Consider the following 25,403-nt stretch of genomic DNA (forward strand, 5'->3'; position numbering starts at 1 on the left):
AAATCTTGTACATAGGGGCAGTATTAAAGTAGTTATATTCTTGTACATAGGAGGCAGTATTATAATAGTTATATTCTTGTACATAGGAGCAGTATTATAGTAGTTATATTCTTGTACATAGGAGCAGTATTATAGTAGTTATATTCTTGTACATAGGAGCAGTATTATAGTAGTTATATTCTTGTACATAGGAGCAGTATTATAGTAGTTATATTCTTGTACATAGGAGCAGTATTATAGTAGATATATTCTTGTACATAGGAGGCAGTATTATAGTAGTTATATTCTTGTACATAGGAGCAGTATTATAGTAGTTATATTCTTGTACATAGGAGCAGTATTATAGTAGTTATATTCTTGTACATAGGAGGCAGTATTATAGTAGTTATATTCTTGTACATAGGAGGCAGTATTATAGTAGTTATATTCTTGTACATAGAAGCAGTATTATAGTAGTTATATTCTTGTACATAGGAGCAGTATTATAGTAGTTATATTCTTGTACATAGGAGCAGTATTATAGTAGTTATATTCTTGTACATAGGAGCAGTATTATAGTAGTTATATTCTTGTACATAGGAGCAGTATTATAGCAGTTATATTCTTGTACATAGGAGCAGTATTATAGTAGTTATATTCTTGTACATAGGAGCAGTATTATAGTAGTTATATTCTTGTACATAGGAGCAGTATTATAGTTGTTATATTCTTGTACATAGGAGCAGTATTATAGTAGTTATATTCTTGTACATAGGAGCAGTATTATAGTAGTTATATTCTTGTACATAGGAGCAGTATTATAGTAGTTATATTCTTGTACATAGGAGGCAGTATTATAATAGGTATATTCTTATACATAGGAGCAGTATTATAGTAGTTATAGTCTTGTACATAGGAGGCAGTATTATAGTAGTTATAGTCTTGTACATAGGAGGCAGTATTATAGTAGTTATATTCTTGTACATAGGAGCAGTATTATAGTTGTTATATTCTTGTACATGGGAGGCAGTATTATAGTTGTTATATTCTTGTACATAGGAGCAGTATTATAGTAGTTATATTCTTGTACATAGGAGAAGTATTATAGTAGTTATATTCTTGTATAATGGAGGCAGTATTATAGTAGTTATATTCTTGTACATAGGAGCAGTATTATAGTAGTTATATTCTTGTACATAGGAGGTAGTATTATAGTAGTTATATTCTTGTACATAGGAGGCAGTGTTATAGTAGTTATATTCTTGTACATAGGAGCAGTATTATAGTAGTTATATTCTTGTACATAGGAGGCAGTATTATAATAGGTATATTCTTATACATAGGAGCAGTATTATAGTAGTTATAGTCTTGTACATAGGAGGCAGTATTATAGTAGTTATAGTCTTGTACATAGGAGGCAGTATTATAGTAGTTATATTCTTGTACATAGGAGCAGTATTATAGTTGTTATATTCTTGTACATGGGAGGCAGTATTATAGTTGTTATATTCTTGTACATAGGAGCAGTATTATAGTAGTTATATTCTTGTACATAGGAGAAGTATTATAGTAGTTATATTCTTGTACATAGAAGCAGTATTATAGTAGTGATAGTCTTGTACATAGGAGTAGTATTATAGTAGTTATATTCTTGTACATAGGAGCAGTATTATAGTAGTTATATTCTTGTACATAGAAGCAGTATTATAGTAGTTATATTCTTGTACATAGGAGCAGTATTATAGTAGTTATATTCTTGTACATAGGAGCAGTATTATAGTAGTTATATTCTTGTACATAGGAGCAGTATTATAGTAGTTATATTCTTGTACATAGGAGCAGTATTATAGTAGTTATATTCTTGTACATAGGAGCAGTATTATAGTAGTTATATTCTTGTACATAGGAGCAGTATTATAGTAGTTATATTCTTGTACATAGAAGCAGTATTATAGTAGTTATATTCTTGTACATAGGAGCAGTATTATAGTAGTTATATTCTTGTACATAGGAGCAGTATTATAGTAGTTATATTCTTGTACATAGGAGCAGTATTATAGTAGTTATATTCTTGTACATAGAAGCAGTATTATAGTAGTTATATTCTTGTACATAAGAGCAGTATTATAGTAGTTATATTCTTGTACATAGGAGGCAGTATTATAGTAGTTATATTCTTGTACATAGAAGCAGTATTATAGTAGTTATATTCTTGTACATAGGAGCAGTATTATAGTAGTTATATTCTTGTACATAGGAGCAGCATTATAGTAGTTATATTCTTGTACATAGGAGCAGTATTATAGTAGTTATATTCTTGTACATAGGAGGCAGTATTATAGTAGTTATATTCTTGTACATAGGAGCAGTATTATAGTAATTATATTCTTGTACATAGGAGGCAATTTTTATTAGTAAAAACAAGCAAAAATACAAAAATAAATTTCAGAATAAGAAAACAATTATTTAACTGAAATCATACATATCTTCTAAAGAATACATTTATAATAACTTTAACTTAAATAAATAGGAAAAAGGATTAATAAATAAATATAATTTCAGGATAAATTAGCCAAAATGACTCCAAATATACAGTCAGGTCCATAAAAATTGGGGCATCGACACAATTCAAAATTTTTGGGCTTTATACACCACCACAATGGATTGGAAATGAAACAAACAAGATGTGCTTTACCTGCAGACTGTCAGCTTTAATTTGAGGGTATTTACATCCAAATCAGGTGAACGGTGTAGGAATTACAGCAGTTTGCATATGTGCCTCCTACTTGTTAAGGGACCAAAAGTAATGGGACATAATAATACTCATAAATCAAACTTTCACTTTTTAAGCCATACATGCCCGCGCCATGACACTACCACCACCATGATGAGGTGGTAGGCTTAGGATCATGAGCAGTTCCTTTCCTTCTCCATACTCTTCCCATCACTCTGGTACAAGTTGATCTTGGTCTCATCTGTCCATAGGATGTTGTTCCAGGACTGTGAAGGCTTTTTTAGATGTCGTTTGGCAAACTCTAATCTGGCCTTCCTAATTTTGAGGCTCACCAATGGTTTCCATCTTGTGGTGAACCCTCTGTATTCACTCTGGTTAAGTCTTCTCCTGATTGTTGACTTTGACACACATACACCTACCTCCTGGAGAGTGTTCTTGATCTGGCCAACTGTTGTGAAGGGCGTTTTCTTCACCAGGGAAAGAATTCTTCTGTCCTCCACCACAGTTGTTTTCCGTGGTCTTCCGGGTCTTTTGGTGTTGCTGAGTTCACCGGTGCGTTCCTTCTTTTTAAGAATGTTCCAAACGGTTGTTTTGGCCGCACCTAATGTTTTTGCTATCTCTCTGATGGGTTTGTGGTGTTTTTTCAGCCTAATGATGGCTTCACTGATAGTGACCGCTCTTTGGATCTCATCTTGAGAGTTGACAGCAACAGATTCCAAATGCAAATAGAAGACTGGAAATGACCTCTGGACCTTTTATCTGCTCATTGTAATTGGGATAATGAGGGAATAACACACACCCGGCCATGGAACAGCTGATAAGACAATTGTCCCTTTACTTTTGGTCCCTTAACAAGTGGGAGGCATATATGCAAACTGTTGTAATTCCTGCACCGTTCACCTGATTTGGATGTAAATCCCCTCAAATTACAGCTGACAGTCTGCAGGTAAAGCACATCGTGTTTGTTTTATTTCAAATCCATTGTGGTGGTGTATAGAGCCAGAAATGTTAGAATTGTGCCGATGTCCCAATATTTATGGACCTGACTCTACATTCCTCCATAGTTTTTCATTCTTGCCCTTTTTCCTAACCTCTATTGAAGGGCTCACTGTGGATGGACACTCCTGTTCTTGTATGCCAGTGGTAGTATTTGGTTATAAAATGTTCAATAGTCTCCTCCTGCTGACAGCCCAAGGGGCACATGTGATCTGAGACACTCAGAAATGTAAAATTACCTCTGACAAAAAGCTTCCCATGCAATGACAGCCAGGCAATGTAAACAAACTTTGCAGGAAGCCTCGGTCCATTGAGGAACTTTAGACTTTCCTGCAAGGTGGCCGTTGTGCAGTCTCTCAGTGCTGGCTGCAAGTTATAGAAGGTCTTACAGATCCTGATATAGAGATCCTTCCTGGTCTTTGTCTCCAGATACACCTTATCTATTCCCCATTTTGCAAGCACTGCAGACCATATTCCAGGTACTGGGGGAGGTAGTCACAAGTAAATCAACCCCTCTTGAGACTACCGCCTTGTACCCAAGACTCTGCAAAAGGCAATATCCAGTCCCTGACACTATTTACCCACAGGTCACTGTTGTTTGAGTCCAGGCTACCAAAATTATCTTTTAGAAACATGGAGTCAAAGAAAACCCATTGGATTGAATATATCCAGCCCACCCTCTCTCCTCTTTAGGTAAGAGATCCCTCTTTTTATTGGGTTCAAACTGTTCCCCCACAAAAGTTGGAAGAGCAGGCTCAAGAGCCTAGCCGAGAAAGGCTCTGGCAAAGGAAAAGAAAAACAACAGAGACATATAAGAAGACAGGGACCAGGTAAATCTTCAACATAGTAACCCTTTCTCTATAGGTCATCCTCCAGTTCTTCTTTCGCTGAACCTTTGCATTTCCGGATTGCAACTTTTCTTCCCAATTTAGTTTTGCATTATCATCCCTCCCAAATTTGACCCCAAGGATTTTAATATGGGTGGAGGCCTTTGAAAATTGTGGCAGATCAAAGACTTAAAAGTCCAGAGAGCTTGACTCTTCTCAAGGTTGACTAGAGACCCGGAGGTCTCAGAGTAGCTTTTGATGGCTGCAGACAACATCTGCACCTCACGAGGCTCAGATATCACCACAGTCACATCATCCGCGTAGGCAACTACTTTCAAAGGCAAGCAGCGGGGGGACCGGCACCCCCTGAAAATCACACTCCTGCAGTGACCTCAGGAAAAGGTCTAAGGCAAACACATACAGCAGTGTACTCAACTGGCAACCCTGCCTCACCCCTGCCTCTACTTCAAAAGTGTCCCCTTGCCAACCATTGATCAGAGGAAAGCTCTTTGCCTCACAATACAAAGTTTTTAGCCAATCAATAAGTTGTCCCGGAATACCATACTTTGACAAAGTGGCCCAAAATGATCAGCACAAGAATATGTAAAGTTTGGCTTCCTACCATCCTATGCGAAGACATCACTTAGGCCAGCCTGCATGTCATATCATGTTTTGTAAGACTCTGGAGTCTCTGACCACCGCTCGGTCCGAGGACCTATCACCTGATGACAAAGTAACATTAAAGTCCCCCCTATCACCACAGGTATAGAGGTAAAAAGATATTGCTTCATGTCATTAAATAGCTGGATTCTCTCAGCCATTGTCTGTGGGCCGTAGATGTTAATGAAGTGGAGCCGTCTACCATGGATGGTCACTTCCAGCATCAGGCACCTTCCTATAGCTACCGCCGTTAACCTGTGCACAGTCATGTCATTGGTATTAAACAATATGGCCACCCCGGCATAAGGCTCCACAGCCAGTGACCAGTAAGAAGCACCAGACCGCCATTCACTCTCAGCCTCACGTAGATGCCCTAAGGTGGTCAAACGTGTCTCCTGTAAAAATATGACCTCTACATCCAGATATCTGAGGTGATCGTATACCGAGTGTCTGGTCCTTCTTACTTTGATGCTGTTCACATTGCTTGAAGCAATTTTTAGAGAAAACCCAGCCATTATAAGACAACAGAGAAAGAGCAGATAAGTGACTCCCATCATCATAGGTCAGAATCAGAGCATCCCTGCCTACCACCATATCTGACTCTATAGGGGCTTCTACAGGAGGGGGCTTCTTCTTTGTTGGGGGGTCCCTTGTGTCTGCTTTACATTCATTATCTATTCTCTGCAGCTCTTGCTCGTAATCACCATCTGACTCTGATAAAGCCTCATATCTGTTTGATAGGACCATAAATCCTGCACCGTTATTGACTTTTTTCCTGGTGTTTTGGCCCAGGTTATGTTCTTCCTCAGACTTACAAGAAGACTTATCTTTTTTCCGCCTTTTGTTCCTCTTCGCCTCTTCATATACAGAAGGTGATACAGAGGTGGCTGCCTGAGGCAGGTCCTGAGGGACCACCTCCATGGTGCTCTGAGTGTTCTCTGAAGGCTGAGGCTCGGGTGTTGTCTCACCTGACCCCTGTTGTACCTCTTGCCTTGTCAGTATGGTCCCTGACCATCTGCGACCTCCACTAATTCCTCATCTGGAAGCTGCCTGCATACGTTATGCCAGGCATCTGGGCAATCCTCATGAGAGTGGCCTATCTGTCAGCAGAGATTGCAACTAACATTCTTACATGTGGCACTTAGATGTCCGAGCTCACCGCACAGGTTGCACTTGACCACTGTGCACACATTTGCCACATGACCGACTTTGCCACATTTGAAGCACTTTCTAGGTTTGCCAGGGTAGAAACAAACGCCTTTTTCTCTACCAATGAAGGAGTTAGGGAGATGTAAGGTGATGTTATTGTGCTGGCGCAGCTTCACCAGCACCTTTCACCCTCCAGTCCAGACACCATCGTCGTCCCTTTTTTTGGTGAGGTCAGACACGAGGTGCCTCCGGAGCCACACCACAATGTCCTGGGGAGGAACAGGTTCATTCCAGAAGATGATATTGACAATAACTGTGTCTGGCTTGGATATTGGAATGAAAATTAATTTATTCCATCCCTCTGTGTCCCTAAACCTGGCAAAGTTTGCCCAGAACCTATCCAGACTAGACATGAGCTTAAAGCAGGCATCATAGCCCTGCCTGTCTGGTAGGTTTATCACTGCCAGGATGTCCGTTGGAGCAAACCCCATCTGGTGGCACAGGAGTTCCCTCACCACAAACCTCCTAACAGGGAGGTCTTCTTTGGTGCCTCAGTGTTTAAACCTTACCACGTTCCTCCTTTTAAACGCCTAGCCTGTATAGCCTGCACTGGAGGTGAAAGATGAAGCGCCGCTTCTGGGAGGACCCTGGCGGGGCTCACTTCCCTGCGTGTCTGCACTAGAGGGGCTCGTCTCATCCGGCGTAGATTTTGTTAAGGGGGAGAAATTACACACATCATTCTGTACACTTTACTGCTCACCGTCCACCTCAGATGGCTGCATATCCCACACAGACTGTACATTATCACCAGCCCCCGACCCCTCAGGTACATTATAACTGTCCTCGGTCTGTGCCCCAGTAACAGAGCTCTCCTGCGTCTCTGCATCATCCTGACCCATGGATAAATGTCCCAATTTAGCTTGGATATTGGAATGAAAATTAATTTATTCCATCCCTCTGTGTCCCTAAACCTGGCAAAGTTTGCCCAGAACCTAACAGAGCTCTCCTGCGTCTCTGCATCATCCTGACCCATGGATGAATGTCCACTGTCCTGCTGTTGGACTGTCTCTGCTGGGACTTATGATGCCACAGCTCCATGATGTTGCTCAGGGACAGTTGAAGGTGTTTGCGGCTGCCCTTGCCCACCTCCCTTCTGAAGAGAAACTTGCAGGCTTTAGTATTGGTTGTGTCACACGTTGGGGGTCATCTGGGGACACAGACCCTGATTGTGCTCTAGAGGAGCGGGATCCAGAGTCTTTGTTGTGAGAAACGTTCCTGGTTTCTGTGGGACTCGGCCAGGGGCCCCATCCTCTCCAGGACACAGTCCATCTCCTTCACCACCTCCGCCAGCTCTATGCTCAGTGAGTGCAGCTTGGTATCGTACAAGGTGTTACTATCAGGGTGCGCGGTTTTAAGGTTATATACACAGTCTATCTGCATCTGCAGCAGTTGTTTGTGGTGCTTTAACTCCCCCATTCTACTTACCAGTGCCGGGATCTCCTCTGCCATCTGCAGCTTAGATGCTCGCATGGTCTCCTTCACCTGATGTCCTGGTTGGGGCAGGGTTCCAGGCTGTGTGGATTCACTGGTCTCCTTCAGCTTTGCCTTTCCAGCTTTTGCTGCTTGTACCTGCAGTTGCATCTGCTGAGGCTTGTTAACACTTTGCAGTGTTTGCAGACATGAGATGTTTGAGAACTCTTTGAGGCATTGCTGCAGATCTTGGCAGGCCATGCTGGAGACCACAACTTGTTGTTTTAAGTTCTCTCGCAATGTTTGTTTCTTCAGAGATGTCTGTCTCTGTGTGCAGCAGGGGGAGCTGCTCACCTGCTGCATGTTCTGTGCTCTCCATCACCTGTGCACCTTGCTGGCTGGGCCTGGACACTGCTGCAATCTTTACTGCTCTCACTTTCTTTTCTTCTTCTTTCTTCATGACAACAACGTGACTTCCATTCTTTTCCTTCTGCTGCTGACTGGAAACTTTGGGATTAGTATTCACTTTAGAAATGGTTTGGGAGTTTTCTCCCAGTGTAGGCCTGGAAGCCTGGGGCTTGCTGAGGGAAGTTCTCCGCCCGGGCTGGCCACTCCCTGAGCTTTCTCCAGTCATCAGGAGAGCACTAACACATGTCCTCACAGCTAGGAGGCAGTATTATAGTAGTTATATACTCAGGGGTCGAGTGGAGGGGGAACGCATGGGAACGGCGTTCCTGCACTTTTTTCATGGCAGGAACGCCGTTCCCTTTCAGCCTCAAGCCAGGAGAACACGGCTGAATCAGATTCACAGGGGGAGACGGAGCGCACTGTGCAGGGCAGGTTAAGGGAGGAGGGGCGGCTTCAGTTGAGAGGAAGCTGTCTGTGCGGTGCTGCTGCCTGCGACTCCTCTCATGGCGCCCGCCCCCTAATGACATCATCTCCTTCACTACGAGATCATTTAGAATGTCTTTTAGAAAAGTTTGTCCTGGGATTCGAACTCACGACCTCTACACATCAGAGGAAGGCATTTACCCTCACAGCCATGAAAGCCGTCTAGGTAAATGCTTAAAAAAAAAAAAAAAAAAAAAAAAATATAAGACTTCTAATTATACCTAGTGTACTGATATCTAGTGTACAACCATACACATGACAGCTGCCCACTGTGTATGGATGTAGCAGAGCTGGGTGTGTTGGGGCAGCTGTCATGTGTATGGTTGTACACTAGGTATCAGTACACTAGGTATAAGTAGAAGTCTTATTTTTTTTTTTTTTAAACAGCTACCATGACAGCTTTTATGGCTGTGAGGGTAAATGCCTTGCCTCTGATGTGTAGAGGTCATGAGTTCGAATCCCAGGACAAACTTTACTAAAAGTGTTTTTTTTTTTTTATAAGACTTCTACTGATACCTAGTTTACTGATACCAAGTGTACAACCATACACATGACAGCTGCCCACTGTGTATGGATGTAGCAGGGCTGGGTGTGTTGGGGCAGCTGTCATGTGTATGGTTGTACACTAGGTATCAGTACACTAGGTATAAGTAGAAGTCTTAGTTTTTTTTTTTTAAGCAACTACCTTAACAGCTTTTATGGCTGTGAGGGTAAATGCCTTGCCTGTAATGTGTAGAGGTCATGAGTTCAAATCCCAGGACAAACTTTTCTAAAAGTGTTTTTTTTTTTTTATAAGACTTCTACTGATACCTAGTTTACTGATACCAAGTGTACAACCATACACATGACAGCTGCCCACTGTGTATGGATGTAGCAGGACTGGGTGTGTTGGGGCAGCTGTCATGTGTATGGTTGTACACTAGGTATCAGTACACTAGGTATAAGTAGAAGTCTTAGTTTTTTTTTTTTTAAGCAACTACCTCAACAGCTTTTATGGCTGTGAGGGTAAATGCCTTGCCTGTAATGTGTAGAGGTCATGAGTTCGAATCCCAGGACAAACTAAAAGTGTTTTTTTTTCTTTTTCTGATACTTCTACTGATACCTTGTGTACTGATACCTAGTGTACAACCATACACATGACAGCTGCCCCAACACACCCAGCTCTGCTACATCCATACACAGTGGGCAAAGTTACCTACAGTAGAAGTCTTATATATATTTTTTTTAAGTAGCAAGCTAGACAGCTTTCATAGCTGTGAGGGCATATGCCTTGCTTCTGCTGTGTAGAGGTCATGAGATCGAATCCCAGGACAAACTTTTCTAAAAGTGCTATTTTTTTAATTTATTTTTTAGTCCGCAGCGACACAAATTACAGCATGCTAGATTTTCTGTGCTTTTTTATTTTTTGGAGGGGGGGGGGGGGGGGTTGCAGTGGATCTTGGGTGAGTTCCCACACTTTTTTTCCCAGGACTTGACCCCTGTATATACTTGTACAGAGGAGAAGTATTATAGTAGTTATATTCCTGTACATAGGAGCAGTATTATAGTAGTTATATACTTGTACATAGGGGGCAGTATTATAGTAGTTATATTCTTGTACAGAGGAGAAGTATTATAGTAGTTATATTCCTGTACATAGGAGCAGTATTATAGTAGTTATATACTTGTACATAGGAGGCAGTATTATAGTAGTTATATTCTTGTACATAGGAGGCAGTATTATAGTAGTTATATTCTTGTACATAGGAGCAGTATTATAGTAGTTATATTCTTGTACATAGGAGGCAGTATTATAGTAGTTATATTCCTGTACATAGGAGCAGTATTATAGTAGTTATATTCTTGTACATAGGAGACACTATTATAGTAGTTATATTCTTGTACATAGGAGCAGTATTATAGTAGTTATATTCTTGTACATAGGAGCAGTATTATAGTAGTTATATTCTTATACATAGAAGGCAGTATTATAGTAGTTATATTCTTGTACATAGGAGCAGTATTATAGTAGTTATATTCTTATACATAGGAGGCAGTATTATAGTAGTTATATTCTTGTACATAGGAGGCAGTATTATAGTAGTTTTATTCTTGTACATAGGAGCAGTATTATAGTAGTTACACTCTTGTACATAGGAGCGGTATTATAGTAGTTATATACTTGTACATAGGAGCAGTATTATAGTAGTTATATTCTTGTGCATAGGAGCAGTATTATTGTAGTTATATTCTTGTACATAGGAGCAGTATTATAGTAGTTATATTCTTGTACATAGGAGGCAGTATTATAGTAGTTATATTCTTGTACATAGGAGCAGTATTATAGTAGTTATATTCTTGTACATAGGAGCAGTATTATAGTAGTTATATTCTTGTACATAGGAGCAGTATTATAGTAGTTATATTCTTGTGCATAGGAGCAGTATTATAGTAGTTATATTCTTGTACATAGGAGCAGTATTATAGTAGTTATATTCTTGTACATAGGAGCAGTATTATAGTAGTTATATTCTTGTACATAGGAGCAGTATTATAGTAGTTATATTCTTGTACATAGGAGCAGTATTATAGTAGTTATATTCTTGTACATAGGAGCAGTATTATAGTAGTTATATTCTTATACATAGGAGGCAGTATTATAGTAGGTATATTCTTGTACATAGGAGCAGTATTATAGTAGTTATATTCTTGTACATAGGAGCAGTATTATATTAGTTATATTCTTGTACATAGGAGCAGTATTATAGTAGTTATATTCTTGTACATAGGAGCAGTATTATAGTAGTTATATTCTTGTACATAGGAGCAGTATTATAGTAGTTATATTCTTGTACAGAGGAGGCAGTATTATAGTAGTTATATTCTTGTACATAGGAGGCAGTATTATAGTAGTTATATTCTTGTACATAGGGGCAGTATTATAGTGGTTATATTCTTGTACATAGGAGCAGTATTATAGTAGTTATATTCTTGTACATAGGAGCAGTATTATAGTAGTTATATTCTTGTACATAGGAGCAGTATTATAGTAGTTATATTCTTGTACATAGGAGCAGTATTATAGTAGTTATATACTTGTACATAGGAGCAGTATTATAGTAGTTATATTCTTGTACATAGGAGGCAGTATTATAGTAGTTATATTCTTGTACATAGCAACAGTATTATAGTAGTTATATTCTTGTACATAGGAGCAGTATTATAGTAGTTATATTCTTGCACATAGGAGCAGTATTATAGTAGTTATATTCTTGTACATAGGAGGCAGTATTATAGTAGTTATATTCTTGTACATAGGAGCAGTATTATAGTAGTTATATTCTTGTACATAGGAGCAGTATTCTAGTAGTTATATTCTTGCATATAGGAGCAGTATTATAGTAGTTATATTCTTGTACATAGGAGCAGTATTATAGTAGTTATATTCTTGTACATAGGTGAAGCTTGTTTCTGGATCATTCTGTGTCTGTATTCTGACCTAGTGTTGAATGCCATTACCCTCTGTCTGTTCTAAACATTCTATGTACTCTGTTGACCTTGTCATGGATCGTATGTTTTCTGCTATAGTCCTGTACCACGGAGTCCTGTTGTGACAGTATGAGCGTTGTTTGTGTCCTTACACCTAGACGTCTTGATCACTGTGTCTGAATGGGTTCCTGAAGTCAGTCTTGCTTAGTCACTGCATATGTATTCACTATATATCTGAATAGGATTCTGAAGTCAGCGTTGTTCTGTTACTGCACTAAGTATTTGCTATGTGTGAATGGGTTCCTGTAATCTGCATGTCTGGGTTCCTGAAGCTTGTGCCTCTGCCAGTGCTCTGCATTTTATTAAGTGTTTGCCTTGGATTTGCCTGTATTCTACCTGGTTCTGAATTTTACTTGACATAATTCACCATATTATATTCCTATTGGGTATCACTTGACCCTTTCAGCAGATATTCAGTCTGTTACTGTCCCAGTGCCTCTCAATGATCGGATTTATGGAAGAGTGGTGAAAATATAGGTCAGTTATAGACCCCACCATACCCGTATAAGGTTTGGCTCTAGAGAATGAGTTGGCCTATTACATTTCTTTCTTTTCCAGAGGATTATATTTCTTCTGCGCTAATACTAGCACCAAAAGTAGAGGATCGTAATGTATTTGTATGTATTTCTACAACAAAATCTATCAGTTAAAGGGGTTATATCTCCTTTATCCCCCACTAAGCCCCTATGATATGAGCATCGGAGCAATCACGTAGGGCAAAAGCTTTTTCTGGAGATCCGGTGATGTACCGGGCTCTCCATGGGTAAGTTAGGGAAAGGCTTCCACCTAGCAGTGAGCCTGATGACATCACCACCACTAATGGGTGGCTTTAGCGCTGCCCTAGCCTGTAAAACGGCTAAGGCAGCACTAAAACCCACTTATTAGTGCCGGTGACATCGTCAGGAACAATGCTAGGGAGAAGCCTCCACCTAGCAGTGTAAAAATGTAAAGAAAAGCCCTTGCCCGATACAGCGCATGGCAAGGGATAGCATCAGAGCATGAAATGCTCCAATGCTCATGTCATGGGGACTGAGTGGTGGAAGAAGGGTATATGTCTGGGTTCTGCTCTGAAACTGGACAACCCCTTTAAAGGGATTGTTCACCTTTTTTGTGTTGTGTGGTGAGCATACTTACCTGATCCCAACAGTGGAGTTTCGGCTCTATCGCTCCCTCTCTTGTGCCACTGGTCCTGCAGCTACCCACGTCAACATCCTGTTTGGCACAGGTCATGTCACCTCTACGGTCATCGGTTGCAGTAGCATCACATAGGATGTTGACGCGGGTAGCTATAGGACCACACTGGAATGCAATGGAGGCGGATTACAACAGCAGGGATCAGGTAAGTATGCTCACCATCGTGGAACCAGCCACGCTGGAAGGGGGATCTAAAAAAAAACAGCACAATAAAAGGTAGACAACCCCTTTAAGCTCTATTATAAAACTAAAAAAACTTTCATGAAAAAATAATTTCTGCTTTGTAATATTATTTTTACTATTGTAATGTGTAAAAGTGTAAAAATAAAACATTGGAGCCCAAATTTTCTGCAACAAATTTTATGACATGGACTGATGAAACCTTAGGCTGATAAGAAAGATACAACCATATTTATATCACAATTTTTTTTTAATAACAAAATCATAAGAGACAACGAATCATTTGAAAGGCAGCAGAATATTCTGTTCACAGTAGTTTACAAGCCCTTCCAGAAATTCAAAGAAGCTGTATATACATTAAGATCAAGCAAGGGCCGACCTTGTACGCTCTCGGTTTATAGTACTTACCCCATGTAACAATGTAAGGGCATGTCCCATCATGCAGTGCTGAAGGTAATGTCAGCACCACTGACCAATACAAAAATATTTTGAATCTGATATAGACATATAGTGTCCGTCTTTGGAGCAAGTGGCTGAAAAGAAAACAGCCGGTCGTAGCTGAGAATCAAATTATAGCTGATGCACATAAGGTCATGATCAGTGGGATTTTTGAAAACAAAACAATTCTACCGTGCGGTGGTTGGTACAATCAAGATCCATTTCTAATTAAGTTTTAAGTCTGAGTGAATCGTTCTCTTCATACTTCTAATATAAAGAAAAAATGTGATTGAAAAAATGTAATAAAAAAAAATGTAAGGGGTTGTTTAGGAATTACATACTGAAGACCCATCCTCAGGATAAGTCAATCAGTATCTGATCAGTATCGATCCGAACCCCGATTGCGGCAGCTCCTTCACACAGCTGATCAGCGGGTGTGCCGAAAGATCAGATATTAAGGAAAACTCACTCTATTATGACATACATTGGGGACATATCGCTAAGATATGCCCCCGAATGTCTGTCAGGTGTGGGTCCCACCTCTGGGACCAGCGCCTATCTTTAAAACGGAGCCCCGCGCATGCACGGCCGCCCTCCATTCATTTCTATGGGAGTGCAGAGAATAGCCGAGCACCGGCTTAGCTATTTCCGTCAGAAGTGAATGGAGCGGAGGCCGCTCTTGCTCGATGCGCTTCCCATTCATTTCATTGGGACTTCTGAAAATAGTCGAGCACGCCACTCGGCTATTTTCAGGACACTCCCATAGAAATGAATGGAGGCCGGCCGCGCATGCGCCCTCCTTCACTTTTAAAGATAGGTGCTGGTCCCAGCGGTGGGACCTGCACCTATCAGACATTGGGGGCCTATGCTAGCCATACGCCCCCAATGTATGAGATGATACAATACCTTTACTACCTTTAATTCTGTGATTTGATCAGATACTGATGACCTATCTTGAGAACAGGTCATCAGTATTTAATTCCCGGAAAACCCCTTTAAGTAACACTATTTTCTAGAACAAAATCATAAAAAACTATTATTCTATATTACTCTAGTGTTGGCCAACAATGTAACAACAGGCAATTATTATAAGCATCATGATAACAGTAAATTGGATGCTACATCAGCTGATTCATCTAGATTTTTACTGCGTGGCATATTCTCATAAATGCATTTTTAAAAAATTATTTTATATTTTTTTAATCACTCTTTTTTCTTTTCAGATTCCAGTGTTTTAGCTCCTCGAAGCAAAGGGTTGTCTCACTGTTCCTTTACCAATCATGTTCTGACATTTTCTGGGTCCCCGACAGTCTGTCCGCTGTGGTCCCTCTGAACACAAAGAAAATGCCTGCTCAACCAATCACTGGCCACGGTGGAAACCCGCCTCTGCTCTGCCCGTCAGCGCACATTCCCTATGTGTTGAGAGTGACCGAGAAGGAGACACAGGCGGGGGATGCAGGAAGCATTATTCCTTCAAAGGGGTTTTCCTATCTGAGACAATGGGGGCATATAGAACGGAGCGGGGAAGGTGGTGGCCGGAGGACCCCAGGTTTTAAGGGCTGCGGCCACCACCAAGCGTTCTTCCCATAGTAGTGAATAAGAGCGCACCGCTCCCATTCATTTCTATGGACCCACGGAAATAGTCGAGCCAGTGCTTGGCTATTTTCGGCGGCCCCATAGAAATGAATGGAGGGCAGCCGCGCATACACGGTGCGCACTCCAAAACTTCAGTTCTCAATGTAGGTGCAGGTTCCAGAGGTGGGACCCGCACCTATCAGACAAAGGGGGCATATCCTAGCAATATGATCCCAATCTCTGAGATGGGAAAACCCCTTTAAGCTATTCTGAGCCTTTTGTAAAAAAAAAAAAAAAAAAATTACCCTCCAAACCCTTTAATACATATTTTTGGGAAATGGGTATTTAAAAATGTGGAAAGCTTTCAAAGACTTCACACAAGTTTTTTTTTTTTCAAGTTTTTACCTCAAATACTGCTTTCAAAGAGCTTCTAGTTGTTTAAAAATAATGGTCTGTACAGAAAATGGGCCACCGCTTTTATACTGGTGGGAGGCAATCCAATATTGAAGGCTTCTTCTAAGGATAGGCCATGAGTTTTAAAGAACGGGATAGCCCCTTTAAGGGCTCATGCACATTCCAATAAACTCAGATTTCATACAGAGGCATATAGAACTGTATAGAAAAAAAATCTTACAATGGTCCACTTGCATCTCCATAGATGGTGCACCACAGGACTCTGGTCCGCCCAGATTTATTAAGCTTAGACAGGGTGTCTAGACCTGCACCAGATTTATCACATTGGCTCAGGCTGGAGGATGATAAACATGGTGCAGTCAACTATTGGTTGACTACTTTGAGACAGATTTTCTGGTACAATTTTGGCACAAAATGGTGCACCGTAGCACTGCCCACTTTCAGGCAAAGCCCAACTCCTTCCGCTAAGCCCCAACCCCTTGTTAAGCATGTCAGAAGAAATTGTAGAAACCCTAGATGTGCCAAATTGTGCCACTTTTTAGACTGATTTTTGACACAGAAACATTAGTAAATCGGGGCCTGTGTGTCAATTTACAAAATAACATGATATTTGAAAAATGATTTAGAAGTTTTTGCAATTTTTTTTTCTCATTGACTTATGAGATAACAGCCCGCAGTAAAATCTAGTGAATAGTCATGCTTTGTAATGATGTGAATTATAAATCTAAAAGTAAAATGTCTGAGCTACATTTGTCCATGCAAGTTACATCTTTTGAACAGAAACGGCAAAGGCAAAAGAACAACAGTTTTTCTCATATGCAACAAGATTTTGAAAAAATCTAAACTTTTAGCTATTATCATAAAGATACTAATGCAATAACACTTTACTATAAAATAATTACTTCTAAAAACTAAAACAAATCATTTAAAAAAAAAAACTCAAAAAGCAACACAATACATTCACAGTACATTCACCCCTTCGGCGAATTTGCTCTCGGTTGGCAAGATCCAATCGATTTTACAAAAACGGAAAGAGTAGTGTTCCTAAAAATAGTTACAAAAACTCACATGTATTGTTCTTCCTTATAGAACGCAAAAATATTTCTTGCATTAAAGGTAAATGTGATGTAAGGTAATAAAAACTGATACAAGGGGGATGAGAACAGATACATGGCAGCAGAGAAAAAAAATTACGTAAACTGAAATAAAAACGGTACGTAAGTAGCACCTTCTCTAGGTAAACAAAGGGGACTCTTAGCGGAATTCACAGACAGGACCATAGGAGTATTGGAGAGCCATCAACATTATAAAATTAATAATATTTGAATTTTTTTAGATTTTAACACTTTTTTATTTCACTGTTAAGATTTGAAACTATAAAATATAAAACGGAGAATTATATTTCCACAATTTGGATTTACAAATTTCTGAGAAATTGCTACAATTTGGATTTATAAATTTCTGAAAAATTGCTACAATTTGGATTTACAAATTTCTACAACATGGATATACAATTTCTAAGGCCTGTTTCACACCTGTGTTGTGGCTTTCCCGGTTTTCAGATCCGACAGAGGTTCTCAAAACCGGAATTAAACGGATTTGTACCATTTAAGACATCCGGATGCATCTGTTTCGGCCAGATCCGTTCGTATTAAATTTAACCTGAACAAACCGGATCTGGTATAAAAATCATTGTAAGTAACAAAAAAATAAAACAACCAGGCACCCTTGAGTTACATTGATTTTTATGCCGGATCTGGTGTGTTCCATCTCGCAGACCAAACACAAAACTGCAGCTGGTCAAAAAATGGAATGGAATGCATCCTGATCAGTTTTGTCCCTACTGACAATGGATGGGGACAAAACTGATCCGTTTTAGCCCAGTTTTGAGATCCTCTGCTTGACATCAAAACCGGAAAACCACAACTCAAGTGTGAAACAGGCCTAATTTGAAAATGCATTATTAAATGTTTTTCTTTGTATATCTAGGCAATTCATTACAATATTTCATAATGGATTTAAATAATTTTAAGACATAGGGGACGATATAATAAAATTTGTTTATTTTTGCGCCAGAATATTGTGCTTGCTCCATTTTTATTTAGTGGCCAATTTAAGACTAGTACGTATTTGGAGTGTTAAATGTGTCTAAAATGCCACAATGCACCACAAAAATTTCTATTTAACACACAATGCACCATAGGGATTTATACTGTTTTTGTCCACAAAATGTGCCAAAATCTGTCGAAGACTAAGACAAAACAAAGCTCAAAATAGGACTAGTCTAAAAAGTTTCTAAAATGTCGGCACATAAAGTGTCTGCCAGAAATTCTGGTGCAAATCAAGACACTTTCCAGGCACAGTCTGTAAAATTCTAAATTTAAATGAAACTAATTTTGTAAATATAATTCTAATTAAACATTTCAGAATTTTTTTTTGTTTTTTTTCCCTTAATTTTGTAAAAATGTTCACTTGTGTCTGTGAATTCCGCCCACTTTTCACAAAGACATCACTCGTCCTTTCCTTGGACACTGTGAATGAGAGGCACAAATAGGTTGGATGGTACAAAAATAACACTGTTTGAGTGTGAGACATAAGGAATGTTGGAGAATGGAGGCAATTTCCACCCCTGTTAAGTTTTTGTTTTTAAACAGGAGTAAGATAAAGTATACTAAGGCTAGTCCTAACACAATCTAAAATTGTGGCAAGTTGTGATGCCCCGCTATAATCCACATTTTTATTTTATTTTGTTTTATTTTTGAGGTCCATTACTGGTTGGGTTGTATACCCAGTAGGAGACCATTGCTTCCAATTTAAGGCCCAATGCATATGGTCTACTAGCTACTTAAAAGATCTTCCACGTCAAGAACGGGTTCCTTGGAGCACAGTGGCTAATGGCTCTGCCTCTTGTAACCAGGACTGCCTCAGTACCTCCTCCAAAGAGAATCTTCCTTAAGTCTTTCACGGTGTCAGACAACGAGGGACATCCTGTTTGGAAAATCACCCTGTGAAAAATAATAAACAGTAAGATATGAACATGACAAAATGGAGAACAAAATGATTAACCTCTCCCTGTCTTTGGGGAAAAAAACTTGGCACCCCCAATTGATGGACCCATTTTTTTTTTTTTTATTTGCTAAATTTCTAAATAGGATATCCTAAATTACGATTATAAACCTAGCCACCCAAATGAGACCGTCACAAAAACAAACAGGTAACACAGGGCTGTTCTTAGACTGGACAGATGTCAAACACAAGATTCATGACATGCATAGGTGGGGGGTGGGGGGGGGGGCATGGTGACATATGAAGTGGAATGTCATATATCAAATGGATGATAATTTTTGGATTATATATATATAGATATATTTAAATTTTTATTTCTGTTCCTCATTGGATGTTTCCCTCAAACTTCTCATAAAAAAACACAACTACAAGGAGAGAGAAGATAATTATTAAAGAATAAAGGAAACCACCCATCTGTTTTTGATTTTTACTTTTTTTTTCGTTTCAATTTAATACATGTCAAAAAGTTTTATACATTTAATAAAAAAGCTGCCACATTTACAGATTCATGTAAATTAATTTAGGAACAAAAATAATTAGCAGCAGCAACACAAACATTTTTCATATCTGTACAAGTCTAGAATGTTTTTGTTTTTTACTGTGGCAAAAAAATAGATTTCTGGTCAGCTGAATTTAAAAGTCTTTTTTGGAGCAGCTTTTCGAAACTGCACAGACAATGCGGTATTCACTTTTTGACTTTTTTTGTTTTTGTTTCTACAACAGTTCGTCCTTATGTTCCATAACAGCAATAGAATAACCACAGAAATCTAAAAGGGTGGAACCACCCGCACGCCCACATTGCAATTTTTTTTTTATTTGTTTACAAAGATTTTCAACTCAACATTTATCCCGATTTCAACCATGCCTGCACAAGACAAGTTACATCTGGAGCCGAATATACAGAATAGATATATAAAAAAGACATAATTGACCACCCATTGTCCATAGCTTGGAGAATTGTCCAAACAGCCCAAGTTTTTCTTGTGTTATTTTTGATTATTTTGACAAACCCGAAAAAGAGGACCAAAAAAGTCCCTGTTTCGAAATGTGACCAAACAGGAGCTGCCTTTCTACAGCATGCGTTTCTCAATTAGTATCATGTTAATGGTCCACCAACATCGTATAATAGTGTCCTCACACACGCATTCTACCCACTTTAAATTTTTGACAAAGCCCGCCAACCCCATTTGGCCTGTGACCCATTCATGTAAAAAAAGAAGGCTTTTCTCACTGTTTTACTTGGTTGATGGTCCTTTTTCTTCCTCTTGTCTGAGGCGCTGAGATAGGAGTGTTCTCTTGAGCGAAACGGGAGAGCCCTGGCAAGCTCTCTCTCGCTGTACGGAGGAAGTGAATCTTCTTCCTCAACTTTGTGATCTTTGCTGTCTCCTGTCTTGAACGTTGGAGATCGACCATAGCTGCGACTTGAATTTTGCCGCAAGCTCAGTTTGGATGGGGTTATGCTGGTTTCCTCAATACCCCTTGATTTCCTTTCAAGAATACTGCTAAGGTATGCATCGTCGTAACTCTGTCCCATTCGGGATATCCTTTTGGGCAGAAGCTTGTCCTCTGGGGCTCGTATCCGAGACGGACTGAACGACCAGCCTCTTTCGTTGTCTGAAAACAGTTCCCTGCCGTGGTTTCTCTTTCCATAGTAGTCATCGGTTGAGCTATCCTGATATAGAGTTCTTCCTCTCAACTCAGACCTCTCAAACCTTGGCCCAGTCCCAGGACCTCGGCTGTCAGTCCGACGGGACCTCTGTTTATATGAGTCTGCAAATACAGCTAATTCGTCCGTAGAGGTGGCTTGGACTGCCATTGGGAACGCTTTCCTTTCTAAGACCTCTGATGTTGGTCTTTGAAGACTGTGAAAGTAAGCAAAAATTTGAATGGAGTTACATGTATAGAATGGGAAATTTTTTCTTGACTTAATGAATATTTTTATACATATAATTAAATACGTTAATATACAGAGAGGATCAACATAAAAAGTTGAGTCACTGTGGGTCATTCACTAAACCACCATGCTAGTTTATTAGTATACAAAAGTCTAAGTTTTTGATTTTTGATACTGCTCTCATTGCTTTATTTAAAAGTAGGCAGAGCTTAGCTGAAGGGGTACGGCCACAATGGCACAAAACATTCACCAGACTTTACACCGGAAAACTGGCAGAAATTCTAAGTGAAATGTACACCAGCCCCTAGTCGGCACAGGTTTCAGTTTTTGGAGCACAGGACTCACAATGCTACAAATCTATTAAAAGTTCTTTGCTTCCTAATAAACTGTTCACATTTTATGTCAACACGATTTTTACCAAGACTGGTGTGTGCAGTCTTTACTAAATGATCCCCATTGTGCACGTTTATTATTTATCCTGTACTGATCCTGAGTTACATCCTATATTATACTCCAGAGCTGCACTCACTATTCTGCTGGTGCAGTTACTGTGTACATACATTACTTATCCTGTAATGATCCTGAGTTACATCCTGTATTACATTCCAGGGCTGCACTCACTATTCTGCTGCTGGAGAAACTGTGTACATACATTACTTATCCTGTACTGATCCTGAGTTACATCCTGTATTATACTCCAGAGCTTCACTCACTATTCTGCTGGTGCAGTCACTGTGTACATACATTACTTATCCTGTACTGATCCTGAGTTACATCCTGTATTATACTCCAGAGCTGCACTCACTATTCTGCTGGTGCAGTCACTGTGTACATACATTGCTTATCCTGTACTGATTCTGAGTTACATCCTGTATTATACTCCAGAGCTGCACTCACTATTCTGCTGGCGCAGTCACTGTGTACATACATTACTTATCCTGTACTGATCCTGAGTTACATCCTGTATTATACTCCAGAGCTGCACTCACTATTCTGCTGGTGGAGTCACTGTGTACATACATTACTTATCCTGTACTGATCCTGAGTTACATCCTGTATTATACTCCAGAGCTGCACTCACTATTCTGCTGGTGCAGTCACTGTGTACATACATTACTTATCCTGTACTGATCCTGAGTTACATCCTGTATTATACTCCAGAGCTGCACTCACTATTCTGCTGGTGCAGTCACTGTGTACATACATTACTTATCCTGTACTGATCCTGAGTTACATCCTGTATTATACTCCAGAGCTGCACTCACTATTCTGCTGGTGCAGTCACTGTGCACATACATTACTTATCCTGTACTGATCCTGAGTTACATCCTGTATTATACTCCAGAGCTGCACTCACTATTCTGCTGGTGCAGTCACTGTGTACATACATTGCTTATCCTGTACTGATCCTGAGTTACATCCTGTATTATACTCCAGAGCTGCACTCACTATTCTGCTGGTGCAGTCACTATGTACATACATTGCTTATCCTGTACTGATCCTGAGTTACATCCTGTATTATACTCCAGAGCTGCACTCACTATTCTGCTGGTGCAGTCAATGTGTACATACATTACTTATCCTGTACTGATCCTGAGTTACATCCTGTATTATACTCCAGAGCTGCACTCACTATTCTGCTGGTGCAGTCACTGTGTACATACATTACTTATCCTGTACTGATCCTGAGTTACATCCTGTATTATACTCCAGAGCTGCACTCACTGTTCTGCTGGTGCAGTCACTGTGTACATACATTACTTATCCTGTACTGATCCTGAGTTACATCCTGTATTATACTCCAGAGCTGCACTCACTATTCTGCTGGTGCAGTCACTGTGTACATACATTACTTATCCTGTACTGAACCTGAGTTACATCCTGTATTATACTCCAGAGCTGCACTCACTATTCTGCTGGTGCAGTCACTGTGTACATACATTACTTATCCTGTACTGATCCTGAGTTACATCCTGTATTATACTCCAGAGCTGCACTCACTATTCTGCTGGTGCAGTCACTGTGTACATACATTACTTATCCTGTACTGATCCTGAGTTACATCCTGTATTATACTCCAGAGCTGCACTCACTATTCTGCTGGTGCAGTCACTGTGTACATTACATTACTTATCCTATACTGATCCTGAGTTACATTCTGTATTATACTCCAGAGCTGCACTCACTATTCTGCTGGGGCAGCCACTGTGTACGTACATTACTTATCCTGTACTGATCCTGAGTTACATCCTGTATTATACTCCAGAGCTGCACTCACTATTCTGCTGGTGCAGTCACTGTGTACATTACATTACTTATCCTATACTGATCCTGAGTTACATTCTGTATTATACTCCAGAGCTGCACTCACTATTCTGCTGGGGCAGCCACTGTGTACGTACATTACTTATCCTATACTGATCCTGAGTTACATTCTGTATCTCTGAGGGGTTAATATGTTGGTATCTGCCTAAGAAATAACTTACCTACTCCTGAAGTCATCTCGGAATTTGGGACATGTTGAGGCTCTGGCTGTGGCCCCGACCACCCCTGACCAGTATTCCTTATCTCCATCAATGGTGCAGCTGGCAGGTAGCGGCTTTCTGCGGACTTGCCGATAGGAGCGGTTTAATTGAGTGTTGTCTTCGTGCAGGGAGCTTAACTCTGAGATTGTATGGCTGTCTGAAGAAGACGTGAAAATATGGAAAGTGATAACAAGATCAATGAGCAGAAATTTAAGAAGCCTTATAAAAAAATAAAATATAAAAATCCCCACTAAAAGCAGATGTACCATTTAGGAGTCAGGAAAAGCTGGGTGGGGGTTGCAGTAGTGGCCATAGATTGTCACCCAACTTTCCCAGAAGCAGATAATAGTACGAAAGAACCTACCACAGAGGCAGGACATAGGACAAAGTTTTTTCCTGCAATCACCACTAGGTGGGGCTCCCTGCATATAGATTTTTAAAACTCCCATTGAGTTCTATGGGGAAATTTATGAAAACTGTCTATTAGAAAAACTGCTGCCCAACACAACCAATCACAGCACATCTTTCATTTTCAAAGAGCAGAAGATTAAAATAAAAGATGTGCCGTGATTGGCTGCTGTAGACAACCGTTTTTCTTTCCGACAGTTTCATAAACCTCTCCATCTATAAAATTCACATACAGCGAGCGCCCCCTAGTGGTGGCTGCAAGCAGACAGCATTAATGTGTGTCGGGAATGTGGAGCTCTGTGGGGCAGATGTAACAATGTCTCTCCACCGGCTACCCCAATGGGGCTCCAAACTCTACATAGATCTGCTATGGAACAGGCATTACAAAAAGCTGTATATTGGTCAGAGGTCTCGGTGGGGCACACGATTTCTGTGTATGGCCCGATAGTAGGGACATCTCTACCATAATGTATGGGGCCAAACCCAGTCACTGCTAAAAGAAGGGGCTGAGTATCTGCGTGGTCTGTGTTTGTTCACATGTCCGGGTCTAAATTTATTTAGGGATCTTCTGTGGGGACTGCATTATCTTAGGGATCTGGTGTGGAGCTATTATTTAGGAGGCTTTGTCTGGGATCTACAGGGTGGGCCATTTATATGGATACACCTTAATAAAATGGGAATGGTTGGTGAAATTAACTTCCTGTTTGTGGCACATTAGTATATGTGAGGGGGGAAGCTTTTCAAGATGGGTGGTGACCATGGTGGCCATTTTGAAGTCGGCCATTTTGAATCCAACTTTTGTTTTTTCGATAGGAAGAGGGTCATGTGACACATCAAACTTATTGGGAATTTCACAAGAAAAACAATGGTGTGCTTGGTTTTAACGTAACTTTATTCTTTCATGAGTTATTTACAAGTTTCTGACCACTTATAAAATGTGTTCAATGTGCTGGCCATTGTGTTGGATTGTCAATGCAACCCTCTTCTCCCACTCTTCACACACTGATAGCAACACCGCAGGAGAAATGCTAGCACAGGCTTCCATATGCTGTGAAGATACGAGATGTGCAGCACCTGAAACTACGGATACTGGAAGCCTGTGGTAGCTTTTCTCCTGCGGTGTTGCTATCAGTGTGTGAAGAGTGGGAGAAGAGGGTTGCATTGTTTTTCTTGTAAAACTCCCAATAAGTTTAAAGTGTCACATGACCCTCTTCCTATTGAAAAAACAAAAGTTGGATTCAAAATGGCCGCCATGGTCACCACCCATCTTGAAAAGTTTCCCCCCTCACATATACTAATGTGCCACAAACAGGAAGTTAATATCACCAACCATTCCCATTTTATTAAGGTGTATCCATATAAATGGCCCACCCTGTATATTTAGGAGATCAGGTCTGAGGTTTGTATTATATAAGAGCCTGGTTTGAGATCTCTACTTAGGGGTCTAGGTCTGTATTTAGGAGTTTGGTCTGCGG

At 40.0% G+C, this 25,403-nt stretch overlaps 1 protein-coding gene across 1 annotated transcript in view; it reads right to left on the minus strand.

Annotated features, from left to right (window-relative positions):
- Positions 1 to 18,374: 18,374 nt before the first annotated feature.
- Positions 18,375 to 25,403, minus strand: part of ILDR2 (immunoglobulin like domain containing receptor 2) — a 28,133-nt gene continuing 21,104 nt past the window's right edge. The window contains exons 6-8 of the mRNA XM_044285866.1: positions 23,482 to 23,677; positions 20,333 to 20,963; positions 18,375 to 19,040 (exon numbers count right to left, since the gene is read on the minus strand). Of these exons, the coding sequence (XP_044141801.1) occupies positions 19,005 to 19,040; positions 20,333 to 20,963; positions 23,482 to 23,677 (863 nt within the window). The 3' untranslated portion in view covers positions 18,375 to 19,004. The remainder of the gene's footprint in view (positions 19,041 to 20,332; positions 20,964 to 23,481; positions 23,678 to 25,403) is intronic.

This window comes from Bufo gargarizans, chromosome 3, assembly GCF_014858855.1.
Source record: "Bufo gargarizans isolate SCDJY-AF-19 chromosome 3, ASM1485885v1, whole genome shotgun sequence".
In the NCBI taxonomy this organism is placed as follows: domain Eukaryota; kingdom Metazoa; phylum Chordata; class Amphibia; order Anura; family Bufonidae; genus Bufo; species Bufo gargarizans.